This window comes from Hydractinia symbiolongicarpus, chromosome 3 (assembly GCF_029227915.1).
Source record: "Hydractinia symbiolongicarpus strain clone_291-10 chromosome 3, HSymV2.1, whole genome shotgun sequence".
In the NCBI taxonomy this organism is placed as follows: Eukaryota; Metazoa; Cnidaria; class Hydrozoa; order Anthoathecata; family Hydractiniidae; genus Hydractinia; species Hydractinia symbiolongicarpus.
Genome location: NC_079877.1, coordinates 23,150,048 through 23,174,074, shown reverse-complemented (window position 1 = coordinate 23,174,074; position 24,027 = coordinate 23,150,048). Strand labels below are relative to the sequence as shown.

The window sequence follows — 24,027 nt, the reverse complement described above, 5'->3', positions numbered from 1 at the left end:
ATTAGCACATTTAGATTGTCGGGAAACGTATAGAAATCTAACAAAAATGTATGCATATTACGTAAATACAGTATACTAGAAAAGAAACAAAATTCTTATTTTTTTATTCATTTTTTTAATCATCTTTTTAAAACTATTGGGGCAAGAGGGGAGAGGGTTGAGACTTATCTTCAACTTAACAAACTTTCAGTGGCAATTAGGCTATTAGCTTAATATTACGTGCCATCAAAATATCTGCAATCTTCCATTTGGTAGATTTATGATTTAGTCAGAGGCGAAATGGTGACTGCCTATTTGGCGCGGTTGCAGATCTCAACATGTACACCAATGACTTCCATGTGATTGTTTTAAAGGTTACAGCTAAATATTTTGTCACTAAAAAAGAAGCAGTTTTACTTTTCGGTGAATTGAAAGTAAGTTTTGCCAAAAAGTAAACATTTTGGTAAATTTACTATATTGCACTTCACGATTTTAGCGCACTCTGGTCTGCGGGTTTTTTTATGCTCGGATTTTTTCTTTTTTGTGAAATGTTTACACGCAGTTTTATTTGCAAGAGAAACAAACAAAGCACAGGAAGCGAACCGACAGGTCAAAAAAGAAAAACTCCGGTTCTCCTGCTTGTGTAGAGAAATCAATAGACTTTTCGAAGGCCCTTACTAGCTAGCTTAAAGTTGTGTCCCCCACACCCCCTACTTTGAATGTCAAAAATTGCTAACAAAAAATAGGGACAGTCAATTGACTCTAATTATGTAAAGAATATAGCTAATGAATCTCCTAAGTAGGAGAAGATCTAAACAGATTATGGAATAAATGAATCTACATACCTGAGCTTTTATCCTAATTCCACGTGATAGTCTAATTTACTTTGATTATCTGGCTTGTCCCTTGTCTTGTCTGATAAAGGTATAGCTATATATTTAGCTACCAGCTTTTGTAATGTTTTTATGGACTCATCCTAATCTGTTATTTGTTTCTTATTTTAGTTAATAAAAAACTTCTATATAAAAGAAACTATGTCACTCAATGAAAGGTTAGCTATAGGAAATTTGTTTTATGTCATATATATAAAGTCTTTGTAGGAAGGTTTTTATATATTTCCATATGTTCTCAGTAGGATTAAGGTTATTAGTAACTTGAAACAAGTAAAAACACTTTTAAGTTTTATATTGAATTTTATCGACTAGTTTCAACATTGTAATATGTCGAAAAATAAATAATTAAATTTTTTTGAGGGTGTAACCAGGAAAACAAATATTTTAGAGTTACACATAATTTATTTATTTTTATACCTTAACTTTCTGTTTGATTGTTTGATTGCACACTGCTTCAAAAAAGTATCAGTGATTTGCTAAATTTACCAGTTACCACCAACCAGAAAAAAATTACGCTGATTATGGCCTTATCCCCAGGGTCTCTAAAGGGCAGGTGGCTATGATACTAGCACTAACAAGATATAATTTGCACAAAGGAAGATTGTTGCATTTAATAATGCGCAATTTTAGTATGTGGTTCAATTTTGGCCACAGCAAAATCAAGGTTTTTTAAGTGTTTCCTGGGGATTGAGCATCTTATAATTTTGGTAACTTGAACTATACCATGAATTTATAGATAAACCTGTTTTAAAGCAAAAATATTCTCCGAAAAGAATTTTATGAAAAATATCGGAAAAACAGCTTGGTGGCTAGTAAATATTTTTAGCTCATCAATTATCCACTCACAGCTTGCAATTCCCTCAACTCATGACTAAGAGATTTTTAGACTCTTTCTTGTAATGTTTGGTAGCCTTTAAATGGATTTATATAAAATCAATATAATATTCTATGTTCTATAATATTTTAATTTTTTTAATTATTTATAAACAAAGTAACATCTTTCTTGTACTTGTAGGAATGCAGCTCATAAAATAGAAAATTGCTGGTGCTGTTACCGTGACCGTCAAATGTTCAAACTGCTGAAATATGCAATATGCACTGCTGTAAGGAAATATTCACATTTTATTCCTTGTGTTAATATACCTTTATTTGTAAGTACCAATAAAGTTGGATCGCAATAAAGCTAGTTGAAATGTTGAGATGGAAAGAATCAAATAAAAACATAATATAGTTGTATATATAATGTTTATTCATAATATATTAAATTGAACTGCTAGCAACAACAACAGTTACAAGCTTCTAGCACTCTGAGAAACCTTTTAAAAATAGCTGGTGACATCTCGATTTCACCCTCAGCCCTTTGTGCAGATCTGACTAGATCAGTGTCATTCAATTCTAATGAAGACTGGAAGTATTTTGTACAAAAATTATAGTTTTAGATAGGCTCTTGATTCCCATAGTATGTTTATTTTTTTGAAAAATAATTACAGTTTAGATATAAAAATCATTGGTTTATAGTGGATTCAACATGACAGAAATGTATTGTTTAAACCCCAATGCATTTTAAAAATCCATTTTCTTTCTTACGCTTTTAAAATTATTAAAAAATATCATGGCAAGTGATAGAAGAAAATTGTAACTATCTTCTAAAAATAGCATTTTTAAAAGTTCTATTGCCAGTATCTATATCACCCAGCACAGCTATTTTCTCAATCATAAATGCAAAAAATTTAAGTTATAATTGGGAAGTAAGATTCAATGCCTAATTAGACAAGATGTAAAACTCTTTCATGGGCACAACAAATAAAATTTCGACTGTTACATACATTGATGGAAACGCAAGCTCAATAAAACAATTTATTGTTACCTTTTTTCTAGGATCACACACTCACGTATGACATTATGAGGAAAATCAATCCTGCAGAAGCGCAACTTTTTAATGATCCTGTATTTCAGGCTAAAATTAGATTTAGGTATGTTTATAATCACAAACAGTTAAATTAGTTTTATAATATAGGTCATGAAACTATCTCCACAGGTGCAGGTAGCTGAAAACTTGAAAGTAGAAGTCAGAAAGCATGGGAAATCTTCTTTGTAACAAATCAGGGACCGAATTAGAAATATAGAGTCAGTTCACAGAAATTTCTGACTGTAGAGAAAATATTTTTTTGCAGCTGTTATCTGGGAGAGCTTGCAATTGATCCCTTGTTAATGGTTATTTTGTTGCAAAAACTGTTATGGGAATAAGTAATACAAATAATTGGTGAAAAAATGTGATTCATAGTTTTATTATTTTCGTTGTAGAATGATTTGCAAAGAAGGTATTTCGAATTGCGAATTGTGACCTGGTTAATTCGAATCTTGCAAATCTCATAATTTATACAGATGGAAATACCCTTAATACTTCATATCGGAGTTCATATCGATAGTTATATCGAAGTTGAGCTTATTACAAGTCTTGCTAACCAGATTATAAAGGATGGTGTTATTCCGAGTGAGTGGCAGTCGAGTGTAATAGTGAATTGTTTCAAGGGAAAGGGTGATGCATTAGAAAGGGGTAACTATAGAGGTTTGAAGTTGGTTGATCAAGTAATGAAAGTTATTGAAAGAGTGATTGATAAGTTACTTAGAGAAAGAATTGATATAGATAAGATGCAATTTGGTTTTCTTCCAGGGCGTGGCACTACAGATGCAATATTTTTACTCAGACAGCTTCAGGAAAAGTATTTGGGAAAGAGAAAGAATCTCTATTTTGCCTTTGTAGATTTAGAGAAAGCTTTTGATAGAGTGCCACGTAAAGTTATTTGGTGGGCTATGAGAAAATTAGGTGTGGATGAGTGGCTAGTTACGATGGTACACTCTATGTACAGCAATGCTAGAAGTCGTGTCAGGATTAACGATTCACTTAGTGATGAATTTAGTGTAAATGTTGGTGTACATCAGGGTTCTGTACTTAGTTCTTTGTTGTTTATTCTAGTCTTAGAAGCGCTGTCGATGGAGTTCAGAACAGGTTGTCCATGGGAGTTATTGTATGCAGATGATTTGGTTCTCATAGCAGAGTCGATGGAAGAATTAGTTGAAAAGTTTGAGAAGTGGAAGAAAGGACTAGAAGAGAAAGGGCTGAAGGTAAACACAGCAAAGTCTAAAGTCATGATAAGTAGCATTGCAGCCAAGTGTGACCTTGTAGTTGGAAAGTGGCTTTGTGGAGTTTGCAGGAAAGGGGTTGGTAGTAACTCAATTTTTTGTCAGACTTGCAAGCATTGGGTACATAAGAAGTGCAGTAGTATTAGTGGAAGGTTAAGAGGTGACATGCAGTTTGTATGCAAGCGTTGCTAGGGTGAGATTATAGAGAATGAAGTATTTCCAGCTTTAATGATGTACAACAGTGGCTCGTTAGAGATAGTTAAGAACTTCTGTTACTTAGGTGATATGTTGGGCAGTGAAGGGGGTGTTGGAAGAAGTGTTACTTGCAGGATAGGTTCTGCTTGGAAAAAGTTTAGAGAGTTACTTCCTTTATTGACTAGCAGAGTCCTGTCAATTGAGGTAAAAGGTAGGTTGTATGAGGCCTGTGTAAGAAGTGTTATGTTGTACGGTAGTGAGACATGGGCAGTGAAGCAGGAAGATCTTGACCGTTTAGAAAGGAATGATATGAGAATGGTTAGGTGGATGTGTAATGCCAGTCTGAGAGACAGAAAGAGTTCAGATGAGCTAAGAAGCAGGCTAAGTCTCCGTAGAATTAAAGATGTTATCCAGATAAGAAGATTGAATTGGCTGGGGCACTTGGAAAGAATGGAGGAGGATAATTGGGTTAGAAAGTGTAGATACTTGATAGTTCCTGGGGCAAAGCCCAGAGGCAGACCGAGAAAGACTTGGCAGGAGGTTATAAGGACAGACTTGATAGAGAGGAAGTTGAGTTTAAATCTAACACAGTCTAGATCAGATTGGAAGAGGGTCATTAATATACCCCGTCCAACCCATGCTAGCATGGAAAACGGACGTTAAGCCGAGAATGATGAATGATGACTTCAAATAAGTGCCCCTCAAACACCTATGTGCCTTTTTTTTAATATACACCCTTCTAATAAACACCGTTCCCTTTAATAAACACTATCCCCCTTCAGAGGATGTTTATCAAGTTTATTAAATGTCCCTTTTTTAAAGACCTACAATTTTATTTTCACCATTTATTTAAGTAGAATCTTACCTAAGTGATTATTTAACAGGGAATCTAAATTTTAGAACACTTGTTTGAAAAATACCACCATATTAGTTTTGATGCCAGAAAAGTGCACATACATTTTGCCAATGCATCAAAATCAAATTAGTAGGTTCTCCCATAAAAAAACTTGATATAAATATAATTTTAAAGTAAATACGGCATTAACAAACATATATTCATAGAATATTTTCTTACCCGAACCTATTAAGGGCAAAAAAGAGTTAGAAAAAAATCAGGCGATTAAATTATATTTTGTAAACCGAAAAGCTTTTACTTTTAATAAAATGAAATATATATTTTTAAAATACATTTATGTACTGAAGATGGCGTAACCCGAAAAGCTTTTACTTTTAATAAAACGAAATATATATTTTTAAAATACATTTATGTACTGATGATGGTGTAAGCCAAAAAGCTTTTACTATTTAAAATAAATTACATTTGTAAAATAGTTTTGTAAAATTATTAATGGAAAAGTCATGCTCAAAGGTTATGCTGAGAATATAATTATCATAGGAGATGACCTTGTGTTCATTAGCGCAGTTCCAATCAAAAAAAGGACAATGTTTTTTTTGTTTTTTTTGTATTAGGTTTGCAGGTGAGGAATTTCCACCGTTCATTGTATTTAAGGTTTTCATTAAGACGGATGGAAAAGGTATTAAGTATCTCAGTGGAAAGAAAGCTATACGTCCTGCATCAGAGGTATGTAAGTTTATATTAAACTATGACATAAGGATTCCCTTATAAATTCCTTTACCTCTACAAAAACTACTCTCTGTTCTGTTTGGGCTTAATCTATAATTGAACAAAGATTTCTCTGAATTTTACAAGTGCACGTTTTTGTTTATAGGCAGCTGTCGATTCTTTAAGTTTGATGGGAAATCGCAAATTTTTTGATCAAATGATTTCAGATTTATGTGAAGAGAATCAGACCAAAATTAATAACGTAGGGGATGTGTCTAATCTGAAAGATTATATGAAGGTCGGTATTTTTTTGTTATTAACTCGACTTTAGGGACTTCCGTTAAGTGTTTTTTCTTTTTGTTCAAAATATTGTTTTTCTAAGACCAAGGTTGTGAGTTTTACGTAGGTTTACGTAGGTTGCGAAATTCTGGAAAAATAGTTGTGTTGGTGTCATAGGTCCGCTGTAACCATTGACAAGTGAACTGTGAGAAGTTCAAAAAAACTCACGAATTATATTGTGCCCATGATTGTAGCGTATTTAATGTTCTAAGTTATTATTCAATAAAAGTACAACAATAAAGGAGAATTTTGTATTGTTTACAAAGGAGTAAAGTATATCGTAAGAAAATTCATATTGTTATGTCTACGTAAATGTCAACCTCATTCTCAGGAGCTCTTGCCTTTTTTATACTTGCCTAAAACTAGCACCACTCCACACTGTCAACCATATATTTGGACTTGCTAAGATCGCGAAAATTATCTCATTGGATTTGTGAAGCGATAGTTTTATTCAAGATATTTTTTTCGGTTAGTCTGTTCAGTATTCATATATTGTTAAAGGTTTATCATTTCTCAAACATGATAGTTTACACTGTAGTTTTATGTCGAAAAAAATTACATTTGAAATCGTCCGATTCACTAAAACGAATTATTAATGTTCTTATTTAGTATTTGTCAACGTTAGATGAACGTTCAGCGAGTGCGGGAGGAAAAGCAAACTCTTGGAGAACATTATTACTTGAAAGTAAGTACTTTACGAGAATCGCAAAAAAGGCTCTTTTTAGATGTTCTCTTTGGACTAGCACTCGGCTTTTATGGATTCTGTTTTACGTCACTACCGCTGTAGTGTGAGTGGCAATTTTTAGCAGGGAAACAGACAAAATTGACACCGACATTGCAACAACGGTGACGCAAATCCCAGTCCATGAGAATGAATGCGGATCGAAGAGCAACTGTTGTCCGTATTCATGGGTGTTTTGACTTATTTGAAGTATTGTCTCTAATGGGCGTTTATGACGAAATTTATAATTCATGGCTGGAGGCCACAAGTGAAGGGCGTTAAACTGTGAGCGGTTATAAGAAGAAAAAAATACAGAATACGTCATTGTTTTCTTTCAGCTGTTCCTCGCCAACACATTCTACATGACGTACTCGCGTATCTTAATCAAGGAGAAAAAACAGAAAGATTTTATCAACAGCTGCAATCTCGGAAATTCTTCCCACCTAGCCAACAACAACAGGTTGAGTACATCAAAACGCTGGCCAACAAGTTAGTTAAAGTTATTTCGTCGCTTGCCTAAAAAAATTATTGCTGTGCTGGGAATATTAATAACTTTATGAGTTACTCTTGGCCCACGTTTATAGTACTAATTTTGACAGGTATTTATATTCGCGAATTTCGACTAAATTTAAGGAATAACCTGAAACATGTTTAACATTCAGTAGGCTCTCTATAATTCGAACTTATCGTTACGTCGTGCCATGTAACATTCGCCTTTAAAGTAAAATAAAGGAGGATCTCTGATGAAACTCAACATTCGAATCTCTATTTAAAAACGTTCTACTCAGTATACACGATTATCTTTTTAACAATTTTCGAACAGTAGAGAGGGAAAACTCCAATGGACAGAACAAGCCTTGTATTGTACTTTATTATATTTTTTTGTTTTTCCATGTTATGTTTGGTAAATGTTACAATGTTAGTTTTGTTGTTTTTAGGAAATTTAGTAATAAAGATAGCGAACCAACTCGCCGTTCGAAACAAGCTGTCCAAAGAGTTGAAAAAATGAGAAGATTGTATCAGGTATTCTTTTTGTTAAAAAGATTCTTTAACCCTGTCCCTCCTCCTCCCCCTTTTTTTCAGATTTTCAAAATACCGTTTGGACTGTTAACACGTCTCATTATCAAAATTTGTTTATCGACAACAATATGTTGTGACATATCGAAATACTTTAAAGCTGTGTTTGATCTGATAGTGTTTTCGAATAATTCAGCTCTGTTCACACTAGTGCATTAATGACCTTATGTGACTATACACGTTAAAAAGAGATGTAGTGCGAATGGTTGCCGTTAAGGGTATTGGTGATCAGACCCCCAAATCGCCTAAAACTTCTATAACGTTGCTACTAAGATATCTAAAATTTGGTATTTAACATCGACATCTTAGTGCATACATGTCGATGTTAAATACGGTGTTGAATACCAAAACTCCATTATTGTGAACAATACCTTCTGTTGTTTTTTTCACTCCCGAAAACTTTTCGAAACAACTTTTTTTGTTCAGTCACCTGAAAGAGATGATTCAAACGAGATAGAAAGTGGACTTGATGGTAATGACAACTACATAAATGAAGACAAGCGATTGGCTGGCACTGACGTTATTTTAAAGCAGTCAAACATGACGTCACAAAAAAGAATCGTGGATGTTGATTTCAACGATGATTCTTGGGATGAAGAAGGCAAAATGCTATTTGAATGGACTCAAAATCTTTGAGAAGTCAAAGGCGCTATACGGTTTTTAAACTGATTCTCGATAAGTCTTTAAAGTGTGTGTGAAGAAGGGCAAAAACCCTTGTGATGATAGAGATAAATGAGAAATTTGTTTACAAAATTTCTTGTTCCCCGCCATTAACAACAACAGAACAAATTTACTGTACCAAAAAAGATTTCAGTTTGGTGATTCTTATCAACTGAGAAAAGATGTGTTAGTCGGAACTACATATTTCTGATTATAATATTAATGTATATACGTGGTTATGTAAATTTATTAAGTAGATATATTTATAATGTATATAAATATATATTTTCTAATATGTTATGTTTCTAGTTTTACCTTTTTTCATAAGTTTTGTTGCTGTTGATTTGACAGATTTCATTCCGAGCTAGAGTTGAAATGCCCTATAATAACTGGGGAATTCGTGATACCTTAGCAAAGTGGCAGATTTTTTGAATACTAATCCTGGAAAGAAAATCTTTCAAAAATCTCTGTCAGTACGTTCCTTCCCTGTTAATGCCGATTCTTAAGATTAAAATAACTGGCTTAAGATCGATTACATTACCTCCTTTCTTTGTGAACAATATAGCCCGAATAAGTCAATCAGAACAACTCTTGTAAATCTCAAAATCGACCTGGAATATTAGTTGATTTGTCTCAAATTGTTCTGAAAAGTCTCGTTATTTTGTTTTCGAAATTTGCTGGTCACTCTAATTAGAAAAAGAACATATTTTACGGGAAAAAAATTTTGCGAGTAAAAAGATTGTGAAATTAAGAAAAAAACTTTCGCGAATATCTCATTTTTAAAACACCTATGATAAGCAGAGGAGTTTATGTTCACAGAGGCCTTAAAATAGTGTGTAAAGTTACTATAGAGAACAAAATTGCGTGAATCAGTTTTTGCGAATAGCATATTACAATCATTTTGAAGGATAAACTTTTGCATAAAGCCTTTTCAAAATTTTCTCGGTCTTAAAAATCACGAAAGTTTCTATCTCAAAATTAAATAATTAATGCTACCACGGTGCTGGAATTTCCTGAAAATTATTTAACAATATTTTGAAATTTAGAAACATTTGAAGGTGTACCTTGGCACATCTTTCTGTTTCTTTGATTATCGATCCGTATTGAATCTTTCACCTTCAATGATTTGTGTCATGATATTGCGAATTTTTGGATGCCATATGACAAGTTATGCACTAAAATTCTGAAATATCCTTACCCTTGAGGTTCGCGCAGAAAATGCGGGATCCAAATTTCAACTCACCACTTGCGCAAATGACTACCGAAGTTTGAAAGTTGCTTTTTATCCCGAATTTAATTTCCTGAACAGCAAATCTACGTACTTTAAAAGTAATATCAGCACAAAAAAATAAAAAAATATATATATAATGGAAGAATTTATTTGCACCAGCTGATCCCAATGCTAGAAAATGACATTTTTCGGACTTCGAACAGTGACATTTTAGGCAAAAATCAACGGAATTTGGGCGGGAATTAGAATTCTTGAAAAAAGTACTTTTCTTTTAAACAGGTTACCAAGCAGTTCGTTTCAAGTTGGAAAAACATGAAGAAGTAAATTTTGTTTTTTGAACGCACAGATCTAACGGCTCTCTTTTTCGATAATTAGTCAAAAATGTCGGACAAAAGTGACGCAAAGATATTGCAGTCTAGAGTTGTTTTTACCTGTTTTTTCGCCGTTTTTTTGCAAAGTAAATTTAATGATTTTTGATAATTTATAATTTTATAAAATTGGGTTTTCTCTAGATGACACCATTATTTACGTAGGATTTGCCTGTTTTTAAATGTTGGGCTATAGAAGGAAAGTGCTGGGTCCCGGGCTAGAAATGCACACATTCCTTACACAATTCTCCCACCCTCCCTACATCGCACACAAAAAAAGAACACAATGTGTAGCATATTATGTTATATTTCACCAAATTCACGCGTTTACAACCTAAAAGAAAACAGAAATTACTTTAACTCATAAACAGCACATAACAAAACAAAGGATGTGAAAAGAGCAACAGATCAAGGTCAACAACATTCATCACGCATTTTCAAATAACTAAACAACCTCGATTTTTCTTTAAGCTTGGTTTCCCTTACAATCTGTAATTGTTGTGTAACTGTTGCAGAGATGCAAAACATATCTCCACAACATTTTGATGTTAATGAAAACCGATCTTTAGATAAAACAATATATTTACCTGTCCAGCAATTCGGTCCATATCTCTACGACCAGTAGATGTGATGCTGCGTCCACCATTTACATCTGTGCTGACAATATTCATTCCTTCGAGTGATTGAAGAACTTTACGTGCAACTGATGCAGATCCCAAACAAAAGTGATTCGGGCGAGTACCGTTTCTCTTGGCACGTCCGTATATTTTTCGTACAGCTCCGACACCGACATTTGGTCGCAAGTATACATGTCGTGCAACTGCAGCTGATCTGACGTAATACCAATCTGGATCAGTTGGGCCTAGTTCAGCTGCTTTTGATGTCTTTACAATGGTATCAAATTCTGGAACTTTTAATTTATTGGACCTGAAATAAAAAATTGATTTAAATACATACACTGGTTCTTTGGCCATCTATGCTTGAAAGTTCGTTCATCGCCATTGTATAGCTTAATACAGGAATGCGGTGGATATTTTAAGGTTTCGCAAAAGATTGAAAGACCCCGTTTTTGCCTTACGGAGTGGTTTTTGTCTCTCATACCATGTTCATACCTCGTTATATTCGATGGTGACCAAATTAGGCTACTCGCCGTAACAGAGAAAATCGCAACGGTGTTCCTAGCAAAATCCTAAATGCGCGTTTGATGATATACAAACTTTAAAATATAGATGGCCTAAGTGTAATTAAGAACAAAAAGAGCTTTTTAAAAAATGTAAAGAATAGTTAACCAACTTTTGAAGCACAATAATATAAGTCCAACATAATTCTATACCTTGGATTCTCTTTATAAATTTTTTTTTAAGATGCATTTTAACCCTATTCTTGTTGGTGGGGGATGAGGGTATTTAACTTCCAAAGCATTGTTACTTTGGCTTTTAAACAACTTGCCTTTTTTAGCTAATTCGAAAACAATAAGCGAAATACAAAGAATAATAAAATGTCGCTGCAAATAAACATTGAATCATAAAATTACTTTCTCTTACAATTATACACATTCTAACTTTGGAACTGAGATCGGAGAAATCTTGATCACTAATAAAGACGCTTGATCTGCGCTTGGAGCAAATGCATAAAAAACATATAGATGGTAGACCATATATACTAATGCTAGCATGAAAAACAAACATAATCGAGAATGAAGACTGATGCTTATAGAAAAATGCACATTACTTTATTCGGAGAAATTTTCGCAAGATAAATTTTCGCGATTCGTGATTTTTTATGTTCTTATAAAAAAAGTGGCCTATATTTCTTATGATAAAAAAGTGCTTTTAAACGATGTAATTTTCTTTCTAATGGTATGTAAAAACTTCTATTTGCAAATTGGGTTCATCGTCAATATCACAAAACAGATCAAACACATTTCTAGGCTCGTCTTCTTCTGGATTCAACGCATCGCCGTCATCGTCTTCTTCACCAGTAACTCGGTTATAAGCCATACATACATTTGAAACATCATCGCTTTTGTTTATTTCTAAGTTTATTCCAATCTCGTTCCCAGCACTAGTTGTGCTTAGGGAGGGCAAGTCAAGAAATAACTTTTAAAACCAGCAAATTTTTTAAATTTTAGTAAATAAACTTTTGCGAGTCGACAATTTAGTTTGTACTGAATAAACTTTCGTGAATGGCCATTTTTTGATAGTTTAGGGAGACAAAGTTTCGCTAAAAAGATTAAAAAATGCGAAATTCGCGAAAGTTTCACTCGTAAAAGTTTCTCCGAATAAAGTAGTAAAAGTAACAGTAAGAAAAAATTCAAGATTACTTTTTAAGATGAGCAGCAAAAGCCTTTACAAATTCTTGTGGGCTAACATCTTTGACTGTCACACCGCCAGGCATCTAAACAAATGAATACATAAACATTTTAACATATAGATTGTTTTCTAATCAATTCTTCACTAGAAGCCTATACAGCATAAAAATTGCAAACCCTTTGCAATCTTAAAGTGATAACAGTGCTATCACAAATTTTTTCCTATTGTAAAGATCATGAAGATCCACGCTCACATTGTAGAGTGTCCTGATTCTAGTATTGTATACATTTCTTATAAGGGACATGGTTTTTCTGACATTGATCATGTTAGCAAAGAACAATAGAAGTAACCAAACAAAATGGCAGCTAATTTGTTTGTGGTCCAGGGAAATTTTTCATACTCTTGTGTTACCCAATCAGTCAGTGGTAAAAAAAATTAAGCTGGGTCTTGTGGTTATTTATCACATTACTCAGACACAAAGCAATCATCACAATAGGAGCAACAGAATTTTTGACTGTCTTGTTGGTGAACAAGTGGTCTGAATTTTTTTACAGCGAAAAATCTTTAATCAACACTAATATGTTATTCTCACGATAGGCAAATGTCACGTGACAATTTTAATCCAGTTACGTATTTTTCTAAGGTTCATAATTTTAGGGTAGCCATTATGATTTGAAGAAAAATGCTGTTCACGTTCACTTAAAGTTTTAAGTAGAAAATTTTCAGTCCTACAGTTCGGAAGGTTTGCATCGTGTTCCGTAGCTAAGTAACTTAATACTACTTTTTTTATATTCCGTAAGACTTTGGTGGGCCTTCCTTAAGAACAAATAGTTCAAATCAAATATGTTTGTAGCTACAAGATAGCTAGTTGTAGTCACAGTTTGGGTGCTATTTCATTACAATATATAAAGAAAAAAACAAAATCATTTTTTGTATATATTTTATTATGTATAAAAAATAAGCTATTTATGCACAACTTAAGATATTTTCTGTTCGTATGATAATCTAGGAATGTTGAAACAACTCTGAATGACATTTTTAATACATATTTGGCCCAAAAACCATTTGGACAATTCAGACAGATTAATATCTTATCTCTATATATCATCTTTGCTGGCCTCAGAATCCAAAGTGAAGTTTTTAGCACTAAAATTAAATTGTTCTTACTCCAGTTTTAAAGTACAAATTCAAGCCAGGCTGGTCGTTATTCTTATTTTTCTATTGTTCCAAACAAAAGAACTATTGTTGTTAACATAAAATCCCAGCGTGACAATCTTATAAAGCACATTCATTATAAAGAAAAAGCATGTCATTTGCTTGTTGGACACTACCATGATTTTGAGGACTCTGTGTAGCCATTTACTTTGACAATTCTTGTGTTTATTGATACATAAAATAAATTACTCTGCTACTGTTAATAGCAGAGAAATCAATTTGGATTGATATTATTTTATTTGTGCACATGTACTAGAACCAAAATAAAAGCTTTTGGTAAATTGAGCATGTGTTAGCCAAGTATACTTTTTGCAAAAAGTGAAAAAATATACAAACCAAAAAAAATTAAGGACCAGATTTTTAAAAATTAAGTTGTGAAGAAAAAGTTTCTGACCTCGTGCAGAAAAGTGTAAAGTGCAAAAGAGAAGCGCTTAAAAGAGAAGTGACCCACTATCCCTGTTGAAATGTCATGCAGTACAACTTTCAGTTGAGGGAAAACATAGACGTTTCACAGTCAAACTCTCACAGAAGCTTTGATTAAAAAATAACTTAAGTATCAAAATTAAACAAAGTTAAACTAGTAAAACTCTCCTAAAACTACATAGGGTCGAAACAAGGATCCTATAAAATATATAGCCCATTTTTTTGAAGAGTTTACAGCATGTTTTCCCTTAAATCATAATAGCTACACTAAAAAATAGACCTGTAATTGGTTTAAAAGTATCATGTGACATTTGCAGATCGAGATAATAGAGCTAATTGTGCGTTTTTACACAGATTTAAGAATACATAAAGTTTTTTAATTATATTTTATACCCAACAATCTGCCAGGGGAAAATCTGAATTAAAATAAAACCTCTGAAAAGGCACATGAATGCGTGCCCTGGCCAGTTCAGGAGTTAAGTCGAAAAGGGACACCGCTACCCATCTTGGAAACACCCTACACAGGCCAGAAATACGGCAATGGTTTCCCATTAGGAAAACCACCAAAATATAGAGGAAACTGCGCACGAGCTGGTTAAGAAGCGCACTACAAATTTTTAACCAATAGAAAGGGAATATTTTCTCTTTCTATTGGTTATTTAATATTTTTATTATTTTTAATATATTTTAATATTTTATTTAAAATAAAAAAAAATTAGTCAAGGAAACTGTTTCCTATATGGGAAACAATTTCCCTAGCTATAAGACATTGGAATTTCCCTATAAAACATGGGAAACCATTTCCCTTTTAGTGTCATCTCCCGAATTGCTGGCAAACCAACTTCAGGATATTTGTCTAGGGTTTGTCCACCTTTGTAAAGGAAAACAGAGTTGTGTTACTTTTTTAACCACATAGTCATTTAGCAATTGTATCAAGAATCAAGAATTGAATAAGAATCAAGAATTGTAGCAAGCGAGTATGTAACATGATATAAAAAATAACGGCACAAGGTACTGCTAATTTACACCATAAAAATAATAAAACAGTAATAAAACTGTGAAATAGAAAAGTTAGCTATTAGCTACCTTGCTCTGGTTCTGTTACACTCGTCAGTGAACAACGTTAGAAAAGAACATGCCGGACCAAAGATTCCATTTTGCGCACTGGGACCCAATCTTCCGCAAATTGAATAAAAAAGTGACCAAAACATAATTCACGATTCTTGTGTGACAACAGAGGTAAAGTATAAAAGATTAGATTTAAAAATTGTTTTAAAGTCTATGGATAGCTTTAATGCAATGCTTCATTTTCTTCAAGCTTGCTAATACTGATGTATATTGTGGTCTTTGTTTTTAATCAATCTAAGGATGTGATTTTCGGCAACCGGTAAGCAAGGCATTAATGGCGGCCATTGTCGACCATCACATTGGATTACTGATTTTTAGCAATACCTCTCTGGAGAATCTGCTTTGCGCAAACGAAGGAGATGTTTATCCTGTTTCCCCATTATTTTTTCCCCAACATCTGTAACCCTGAGACCTCAAAAATTTGTGACTACTGCCTCCTAGCTACGGTAGCCAGCGTCTATCAGTTCAGGGTAAACACTTAATTAGGCGACGCACGGTAGGCTAATTAGGGCATACCACCTATTTAGGCGACTCATTGTAGCCTAGTTAGGCCATATGTAACTTAGTTAAGACATTAAAATATTTAATGGCTTTTCACACATTCCTAAGAAAAAATCGCAAAAAATCTTTGTTCGGAATGGATAGTCTATATGCGACCATGATTCCAAAATTGTCACTCGTGCCTCAATATGTTTGCGCAACTAAGAACTATGTTAAGATAAAATATATAACCTCATTAGGTTAAGTGTTGCCTGTTTAGGTAACGTTTTCGTCTGCCATATTTATTTTTTCCCTGCAGCGTGAATGGCTGAAATCCATTATTTAAAACAACAAATAGTGCCACACGAGTTTTGGGCCATAAGTTACCAATGCGCGATGCAAATAAGACGATAATTGGTCAAAATTATCTGCAAAGTGGGTTGATTCACGTAAAAATTGTAGTTCGAAATGCAATGATTTTGACGTATTTACAACAGAAAGTTTTCGTTCGCCTAGTTAGACTACGGGTAGCCTAGTTAAACTACATCACTTCGCCTAACTGAACGACTCGCCTAATTAGGTCATGCCGCCTAATTAGGTGTTTACCCTGACTGTCTATATTGACACCAGTGTCACGTGGGTACTACTTTCCATTGAAAACACAGACTTTTCACAGTCAAATACTCACATAAATTGTTACAATGTATGATTGCTTCATTTACCAGCCACTACCAGGGAATTTCATGAACAGAACAATACGCATGCTACAAATTGCATGCGTGAATCCGCATTATAAAGAAAATGCAAAGGCGTTATAAAACCCCTAGCTAAGTGGTGTGAAAGTGTCAAATACAATTCTTTGTCGGGAAAGTAACCTATAGAAAATATATATTGCAGGGATTACATTAAAACACTGAATGAAACCATACACACAACAACATTGCAGGTCTACAATTTTTTGTTTGCCGTGTCAATCCGACACTTAACTTGGCCCCAGATTATCTTTTCGCCTGGGGGTAATCTTTTCTTCGTAAAGATTGTAAAATTTCCTCATAAATCATTTATTTCCGTTTGCCGTCAACGCCAGTGTTGCGTGTTTTAACAAATAAAGTTTTAGAAGTTCTTTACTGAAAGACTTATACTGAATGACATAACTATTCTTTTTGTGCAGAAGATTTGGTTAGTAGCTTGTGTTTACATTGTATTAAAAATAAAACAGGTTCTTCAAGACCTTTAAAATCAAGAGTCTCACTAAACGTATGTTGGCGAAAAATTACCTGTTAACTAAAATAATAATAATATTTTACAATAAGCTCACAAAGTATAACTTACCATTAAAAGCCTGTAGAAAAAACAGAATTCATAAATAATTGCGAGCCTGTCTTTTTTTCAGGGATGAACAGTGTTAAATGTCTTGCTGTTGGTTGTTCTTATGGGTTAAAGGATTCTTTTCTCGGAATATTTCTGTTATCAAATATTGATAATGATCAAAAGGGTAAAGCAGTTGAGGGACGATCTTCATCAAAACATGGTGTACGCCAAATTCGGCCTGACACAAAAAGGTTAGAAAATGTTTATGTCTTGTTAAAATACTTGACATTAGTAAATATTAAGTTATTGTTTATTGTAACCGCTAGTGTAGTTGTTCTATTTGTTTATATGGATATGTTGTAAATGAAATTAACAGACAAAATATTGAATTTGTAAATTTAACATTTCTTTTGTAAATTGCAATTTGCAAATCATAAATTATAAGCTGCTAACTGTCAACAGGATACAATTTGAGCAAATGTGTCATTGTGCCACTTTTCTCATTTATAGAAAGGGAAAAGTTTTACCAATGATGGCACAATGCTGTTTCTTGAATGGTGGTGTTTTACTGGTAAGTTTTTATTGCTGTGCTTTGTATCGTGTGTTTAGTTTTTCTGGACACTCATTTAATCTCCTTGAATTACTGAAAGTTGATTTAAATCACTTAAAATAAAAGTTCTTCTAATTGGCTTTATAGTTTTTTTGTTTATTTATTATTTTACTTGTTCTACTACTGTTTTAGTATAAACTAGTAAATTTTTCTGATGATCATAGACTTTGACCTTATTATAGTTTATTGCAACATGGTATGAACGTTAAGTATGTGGGGAATTAAATAGGTTCAAAGTAATAAATGCTATAATTGTAGGTTGTTAATTTTTATTTCTGACCTTGAATCTCTTATAAATTGAACTGATGTTTCACTTTGACATGTAAAAAGTATGATTTTCCCCAGACATGATGAATTTCCTCTTGCCTAGCTAAAAGTTTTTCATGTGGATGGATAGATGTGCATATATTACATAGCTAGCCTCACAACTTCTTAAAAAATCAAATCAAGTGATCAATATTTTTTCTGTTAGTTAAGCGTTATGGTGTTTGAACGATACATTGTTCCTGCTGTCAAGTATATTATGATGATGATGGTTGGTAAGTATTTATGACTACAAAATTATTTGTATGTTTTTTTCCTTTAATTACTTAGAAAAGGGTCCCTTCTTGGCCTTTTGCTAGGAAAAAAACAATGTCAAATTATTTATATTATTTTCATTTTGATGTCTCTGTTACGTATTTTTAATGCAGAACTTGTAACATATGTATGAACTACATAACGTTGTTGTTTTTTCAAATGGTGAACCAACTAAGTAGAGTAATTTGAGACCATTCTACAGTATCTGGAGCAGAGGAAAATTTAATAATGAACCATGGTTACGCCATTTTTGACACACTGCCCACTTCAACATTCGTGTTGTCCTTTCTGTAGGGCATGCATGGTAAATAATTACACTGCATAAAAGCGACCTTTTCCATCATAGATTTTGTGTGGGGTTATATAAGTATATGTCCAAACATCCTATATTCTTAAATACAGGACTTTTTATGGTTGGCAATGGTCCACAAAGTTCACTTTGGTCTTGGATGGAACCGACAATGAACTATATTTTCAAATACCTGTGGGTAGTGCCATTGTTTTGGCTTTGCAAAATCTTGAATATTTTTTGGTTTGTGGTGAGTTTATTATTTTTTTACAGGATTGGTTCAGGAGTTATATAGGTTGCAGATTTTGAGGTTAAAAAGTCTTATCATAGGCTAAAAAGACTTGAAATGTTTTCCTTTGGTTTTCAATCAAAGTTCAGCTATTCAAAATACAAAAGTAAATATTCAATCAAAAAACATTACACTTGTGTTTGTTATCTTTTTTATTGAAGATTTAGTTTTCTCTACCATATTTAACAGGGGTTGACGCATCCCTGTGCACCCCTACATCCTCAAAACACAAAAACATTATTTTGAGTTCATTGATATGCATTGTTTTTTTTTAAAAATGCATGCCATAGTTTCAAACGTCTCGTAATAGCATATTTGATGCATGCTACTAATACATATTTTGTACATTTTTTAATTTTTTTTACAGTGATTTCAAGAAACAGTATTATAGGAAATACACCGAGTTCTATACTTGTGTATGTTGCCATCAACAACTGGGCAACACACCTTTCGAAAAAGAATAATTTGTTGCCCACTTTTCTCTTATAAAAAAGCACACAAAAATATACTACTATGTAATAAAAAGTATGATCAGCATTTTAATACAAAATGAATATTACTTTACAGGAAATAGCTGATGTTGCATATAGGAAAAAATTTGGAAGACCAGTTTCATCGCTTTTATCTTCAAAAGATAGGTACGTGTGTTAACTTCTGTTGAGATACTTCTGCAAGGATAAAATAAAATAATGATGCAGCATTTTTTTTTTACCGTTTTTTTGTAGTATTTTTAAGGTGTTGAGTAAAACTATGGCAGATTTTGTGTTCAGTATCAACGTGGAAGTGTGTTTTTTATTGCAGGTATATTAAATATCAATTTTCTTGTTTGTAATTTTTTATCATGAACTGTACGGCTAGAAGAAACAAATTTATGAATTGCTTTAAAATGAAATTTAATTTGATGTGAACAACCATAATACTGATACTATTTTAGTGAATCATCCTAACAACGATTAAATTTTCATAAACTATTTTATGTGCTTAAATCCACACCAATCTATGTTGAATAGTTAAATTCTTGGCAACCAAAACATTGTTTTAATTTCACATTTGTAAGCTGGATTTTATGCCTACTAGCAAATTGTGTGTCTTAGTATTGTGCTTATTTACTAGCTACAATTTTTTAGGCTCAACTTGTTGGTTTAATACCTATATTTGGGCCAGCATTGTCGTTTATTCACATGTCATTACTTTATTCACTGTATGCATTTGAGTATACATGGACAAATCTAGGTTTGTTTTTGTTACAAGCTATCTTTATTTTGACTTAAGTATTTCACTTTTATATTCATCGTCCTATATTAATAGGCTAACTTATGTGTTTCTGTCAATAACAGGCTATGCATTAGGTTGACGTCTATAGCATTTTTAAAATTAGCAAAGCAATTGCATTGTGCTTTTATGTTTAAGGCCTTTTATCTTGAAAACGGCTGGAAATAACTGAGCTTATCTATGCATGGGTAACTAGGGGCCACTGGAGCCAAAATTACGTAAGTTCCCCAAAGCTGGGTCATACCACCTATTTTCAAGCAGACAGGTTAATGACATCATCTAAATATACCTTGAAGCCCTAATATCTCTTTAACCGTTCGTCAAAAGTACATGATCCTATAATTTTCTTGATCACCATTTAAAACTCTACACACTAGAAGCCACAGCCAAAATATGTCTAAACAAACAGTGTGTATCCACATGTCATTATCAAAATTCAAATGACAGAATCTTCTTCATTGTTCTTCTGCCTAGATGTATTTTCCACAGGCCTCGCCACCAACGCTAATGTTTCATTTTTTATTCCTGCTAGGTTGGACAGTTGTTCGAAGGTTGGGATATATTGAAAATAATTGGCCTTATTTTATTGGATTTGGTGTTCTTCTTTCTACACTCACCAATTTGACATCCTCCGCTGTCATCAGGTATGTAGAGTTTTCTTGAAGAACGTGCTGTCGAAATAACAAGTATCTTGGCATAACTACAGCACAGTATAATTTGGTGTATAAAATGAATTTAAACCTTGATTTTTAAAAGTAAGAGAAAGGAGAATAGATAATAATAATTTCAAAGCTTTAGTTAATGCAATAATGTTTATATTTTCCTTAATTTATATTTTGGCTTGCTTACTGAAATTTAAATTTGAGCTACCTAAAACCTAAAATTCCTATTGTTGTTTTTAGTGCATGTATATTTGGTATCACATTTCCCATCTTTATATTAAGCGGTCTTGATGCACGTCCATATGAACAATGGTATGTAGTTTGTGTCATTTGATATAAATAACTGGACTTCATCTTATTCCGCTTGTATACTTTCTTTCGGTCCCTCAGTATATGTTTCTTCATTGCGTTAGGAATAGCAAAATGTCTGTTTTTAATTGGTTTAAAAAACAATGATTAAAATTGGTTAATGTTGAAAGTATTTCACCATATGTTCTTGAAGTTGTATTTTTTTAATTGCTCAGTTTTTTTTCTGTCATAAATTAAAGATACTAGTTATAAACCTGTGGACGATTCTACGGTGACATGAGCATTTCCCTACCATCTTTGATCACAGACGATTTACATTTTTTCAAATCTTTATGTTAAGAAGATTGAACCAGTAACACAATGTTTTTTTTTATTTCAGTGACTATCCTGTTCGATTGTTTTCCCTTGCTATTTGGCTAACAAATAAAGTCTTCCTTATCAAATCAAGTGGCAAGAAATTATCACAGACTGATCTATCTTCTTGACAAAAAGATAGTTGTGGACATCAAGCAGCAGCCAAGCTTCTTATATTGATAATCTGCTTATACACAATTTCGCACCCACTTTATATTTGTAAATTCATAGTTTTATATTACATTTTATATTTAACTATTGATAGTTATTTTAGATTATATTGCTTAAACACACTTACAATGTGTTTATTCTGTTTTTTATTCCGTTTTTTCTCCCCTTGTCATGTGTTGTGTCTGCTATCTGATCTTGTGTAGTGCCAAATCAAGATGATTCATTAACATAAAGCACCATGTTAATCAACTTATCATGGTGATATAAGTAGACAAAATTATTTTGCAAATTATAGATTTCAATCATTCAATTGTTGCGTTTATATTTTACTTTTTTTACCTGAGAATGTAGAAATAAGTTTAATGTTTGTGCGTGGTTTTTGTAATGGATGCCTGTTCCAAAAGGTACCACCCTTTAATAAACATCATGCTAGTGGTCCTATAATTGGAATGGCTTCTCAGTATATAATAATATGCTGACTTCAGAAAAACTCGGAAATAAGTATTTTATATTGTTAATTTGAACCAATGTTACTTAAAATTACCAATTCTTAATGTTGCATTGCATTTATTCACCTTATTGTATGTGCTCTCTTTTTTATGTATGTATGCTATTTTGTTTTTATCTACAGTCAGTCTATAAAATTCCTGTCTTTTGGAATTAGGAAGTGGGGAATAAAAAAGCATAATTTTTAAAATATGTCTAAGAGATTTGTGTGATATTTGACTAGGAACCCTCTCTCTGTGTGTACTTGTCAAACTTAGTAATTGCTTTGTTGTTGTGTTTTTAGATAAAAAGTGATGGAAATGCCATTAGCTTTATACTGTTAAAATGCCGGAGAAAGAAGTATTTCATGTATTACGTGTCACGCAACTTGATGCAGAAGAAATAAACAATGGGATATGCAGCATACTTCGAAACGAAATTAAGGGCTCACTTCAAACAAGTCCCTTTTCATACCTTTTGAATTTTGAACCAGAAATATATGCATTATTGCGATTTGTGTTATGGAAATATTCTGTACATGATACCGAATCGTCCATAGGTCAAGCAATGTTAAACTCTAAATATACAAATATGAATGGTGGGAAGCTAATCAACCAGAAGAAGTATGCTTATGGCATGTTAACTGTTGTTATTTATTGGCTTAAAGATCGTCAACGTTTATTAATTGCTATGATTGCTAAACTTTTAGAGAAAAACGAAAAAATACATCTGTTACCACTGTTTGAAAAATTTATTTCACATTTCATAACTGTCTTAAATTTTTTGTCCTTAATAAATTTTTTGTTGTTTTTGCAAACTGGAACAAGTGTTAATTTAATAGAGCGGTTGTTGGGATTAAAACATGTTTTTCGAGGAAAGCCTTCACCAAGATATATTGATTACGAATACATGCGCAAGGAATTATTATGGAGATACATTATGGATACTGTGTTTTGTATATTACCTTTTGTAAATTTCAGAAAACTTTATAATCTAACTAAAAACTGGTTGCAACCCAGTGTTTCACCGAAGGACAAAGAAATAATACCCGGGAGTGTTCTAGAATGCAGGATATGTTCTGAGAAAGCAACAAATCCATATTCTAGTGAATGCAACCATGTATTTTGTTACTATTGTATCCAAGGTAACATGAATGCAGATAGTAACTTTCAATGTCCAATTTGTCAAATTGCTGTTCAACATATTAAACCACTAGTTATTTGCAAATCCAGCAATAAAGAATATTAGGAGGAATGTTTGTTTATTGTAAAATTAAATCAAGGATTATATTTTTGTACTATATTATACATGTGTATTTCTTATAAAAACGTTTATAATATAATTACAATAGTTGTTATGATTGCCGGTATATGGATCATTTTGTTACTTAAGAGGTAGAAATGTTGCCAAGTTTTTGTTGGATAAAATTCCCTCTCATTAAAAAAAATAATTAGAAATAATGATTAATCAGTAAGGCAAATACACTATGTTTTGAGACCATGAACAGAAAGACGAGAAAGGATAAATAATTTTGCAGCCACTGCATTCCATATTTCTGTTTAAAGCTATAAAATGAAGTAATGATGACGGAACTGTGAAAAATAGACGCCATATTCTTAAATATGTTTTGATATCTTAGCTATGTATAAAATATTGAAGTATACTTGCAAAGGATTTTGAGTTCCAGCCAAACTTAGTCAGAATTTGTTTATAAAGTTTTTACGCTTTCAATGTATAATTTATATGAAGTAACAGTCATTAAATTTGATCCAGCATTCATTTTTTATGCAAAGGAAATTGCATTGCACAATTGAGATGCTAAAATTTTCAATTACAAAGAAATGATCTGCAAAGATTAAAAAAATATATAATTTGATTAGCCAATAAATTAGTTTCCTGATCGACAAGACTGAGATATTTCAGAGACAAAAGAATTAGCTTTCTTTGTTGACTTTGCATGATAAGA

General features: G+C 32.7%; 4 protein-coding genes across 4 annotated transcripts; 3 read left to right on the top strand and 1 right to left on the bottom strand.

Annotated features, from left to right (window-relative positions):
* Nucleotides 1-948: 948 nt before the first annotated feature.
* LOC130636302 (uncharacterized protein CXorf58-like) lies at nt 949-8,872 on the top strand. The gene is made up of 9 exons (XM_057445974.1): nt 949-1,030; nt 1,888-1,975; nt 2,751-2,845; nt 5,682-5,793; nt 5,942-6,073; nt 6,724-6,799; nt 7,174-7,324; nt 7,774-7,858; nt 8,339-8,872. The coding sequence occupies exons 1-9, from the start codon at nt 1,014-1,016 to the stop codon at nt 8,546-8,548; spliced, it is 966 nt and encodes a 321-aa protein (XP_057301957.1). The 5' UTR covers nt 949-1,013; the 3' UTR covers nt 8,549-8,872.
* Nucleotides 8,873-10,462: 1,590 nt separating this feature from the next.
* Nucleotides 10,463-15,292, bottom strand: LOC130636300 (uncharacterized). Its single transcript, XM_057445972.1, has 4 exons — nt 15,208-15,292; nt 12,495-12,568; nt 10,759-11,098; nt 10,463-10,505 (listed from the first exon to the last, which is right to left on the bottom strand). The coding sequence occupies exons 2-4, from the start codon at nt 12,566-12,568 to the stop codon at nt 10,491-10,493; spliced, it is 429 nt and encodes a 142-aa protein (XP_057301955.1). The 5' UTR covers nt 15,208-15,292; the 3' UTR covers nt 10,463-10,490.
* Nucleotides 15,293-17,122: 1,830 nt separating this feature from the next.
* On the top strand, nt 17,123-21,697 carry LOC130636297 (etoposide-induced protein 2.4 homolog). The gene is made up of 10 exons (XM_057445968.1): nt 17,123-17,291; nt 17,551-17,611; nt 18,123-18,189; nt 18,632-18,768; nt 19,375-19,445; nt 19,533-19,608; nt 19,935-20,040; nt 20,612-20,723; nt 20,982-21,053; nt 21,430-21,697. Exons 1-10 carry the CDS (start codon nt 17,125-17,127, stop codon nt 21,533-21,535), a joined length of 975 nt encoding a protein of 324 aa, XP_057301951.1. The 5' UTR covers nt 17,123-17,124; the 3' UTR covers nt 21,536-21,697.
* A 215-nt stretch (nt 21,698-21,912) lies between these two features.
* Nucleotides 21,913-23,455, top strand: LOC130636298 (peroxisome biogenesis factor 2-like). The gene has a single exon (XM_057445970.1). It carries the CDS (start codon nt 22,407-22,409, stop codon nt 23,307-23,309), a length of 903 nt encoding a protein of 300 aa, XP_057301953.1. The 5' UTR covers nt 21,913-22,406; the 3' UTR covers nt 23,310-23,455.
* The last annotated feature ends 572 nt before the right edge of the window (nt 23,456-24,027 follow it).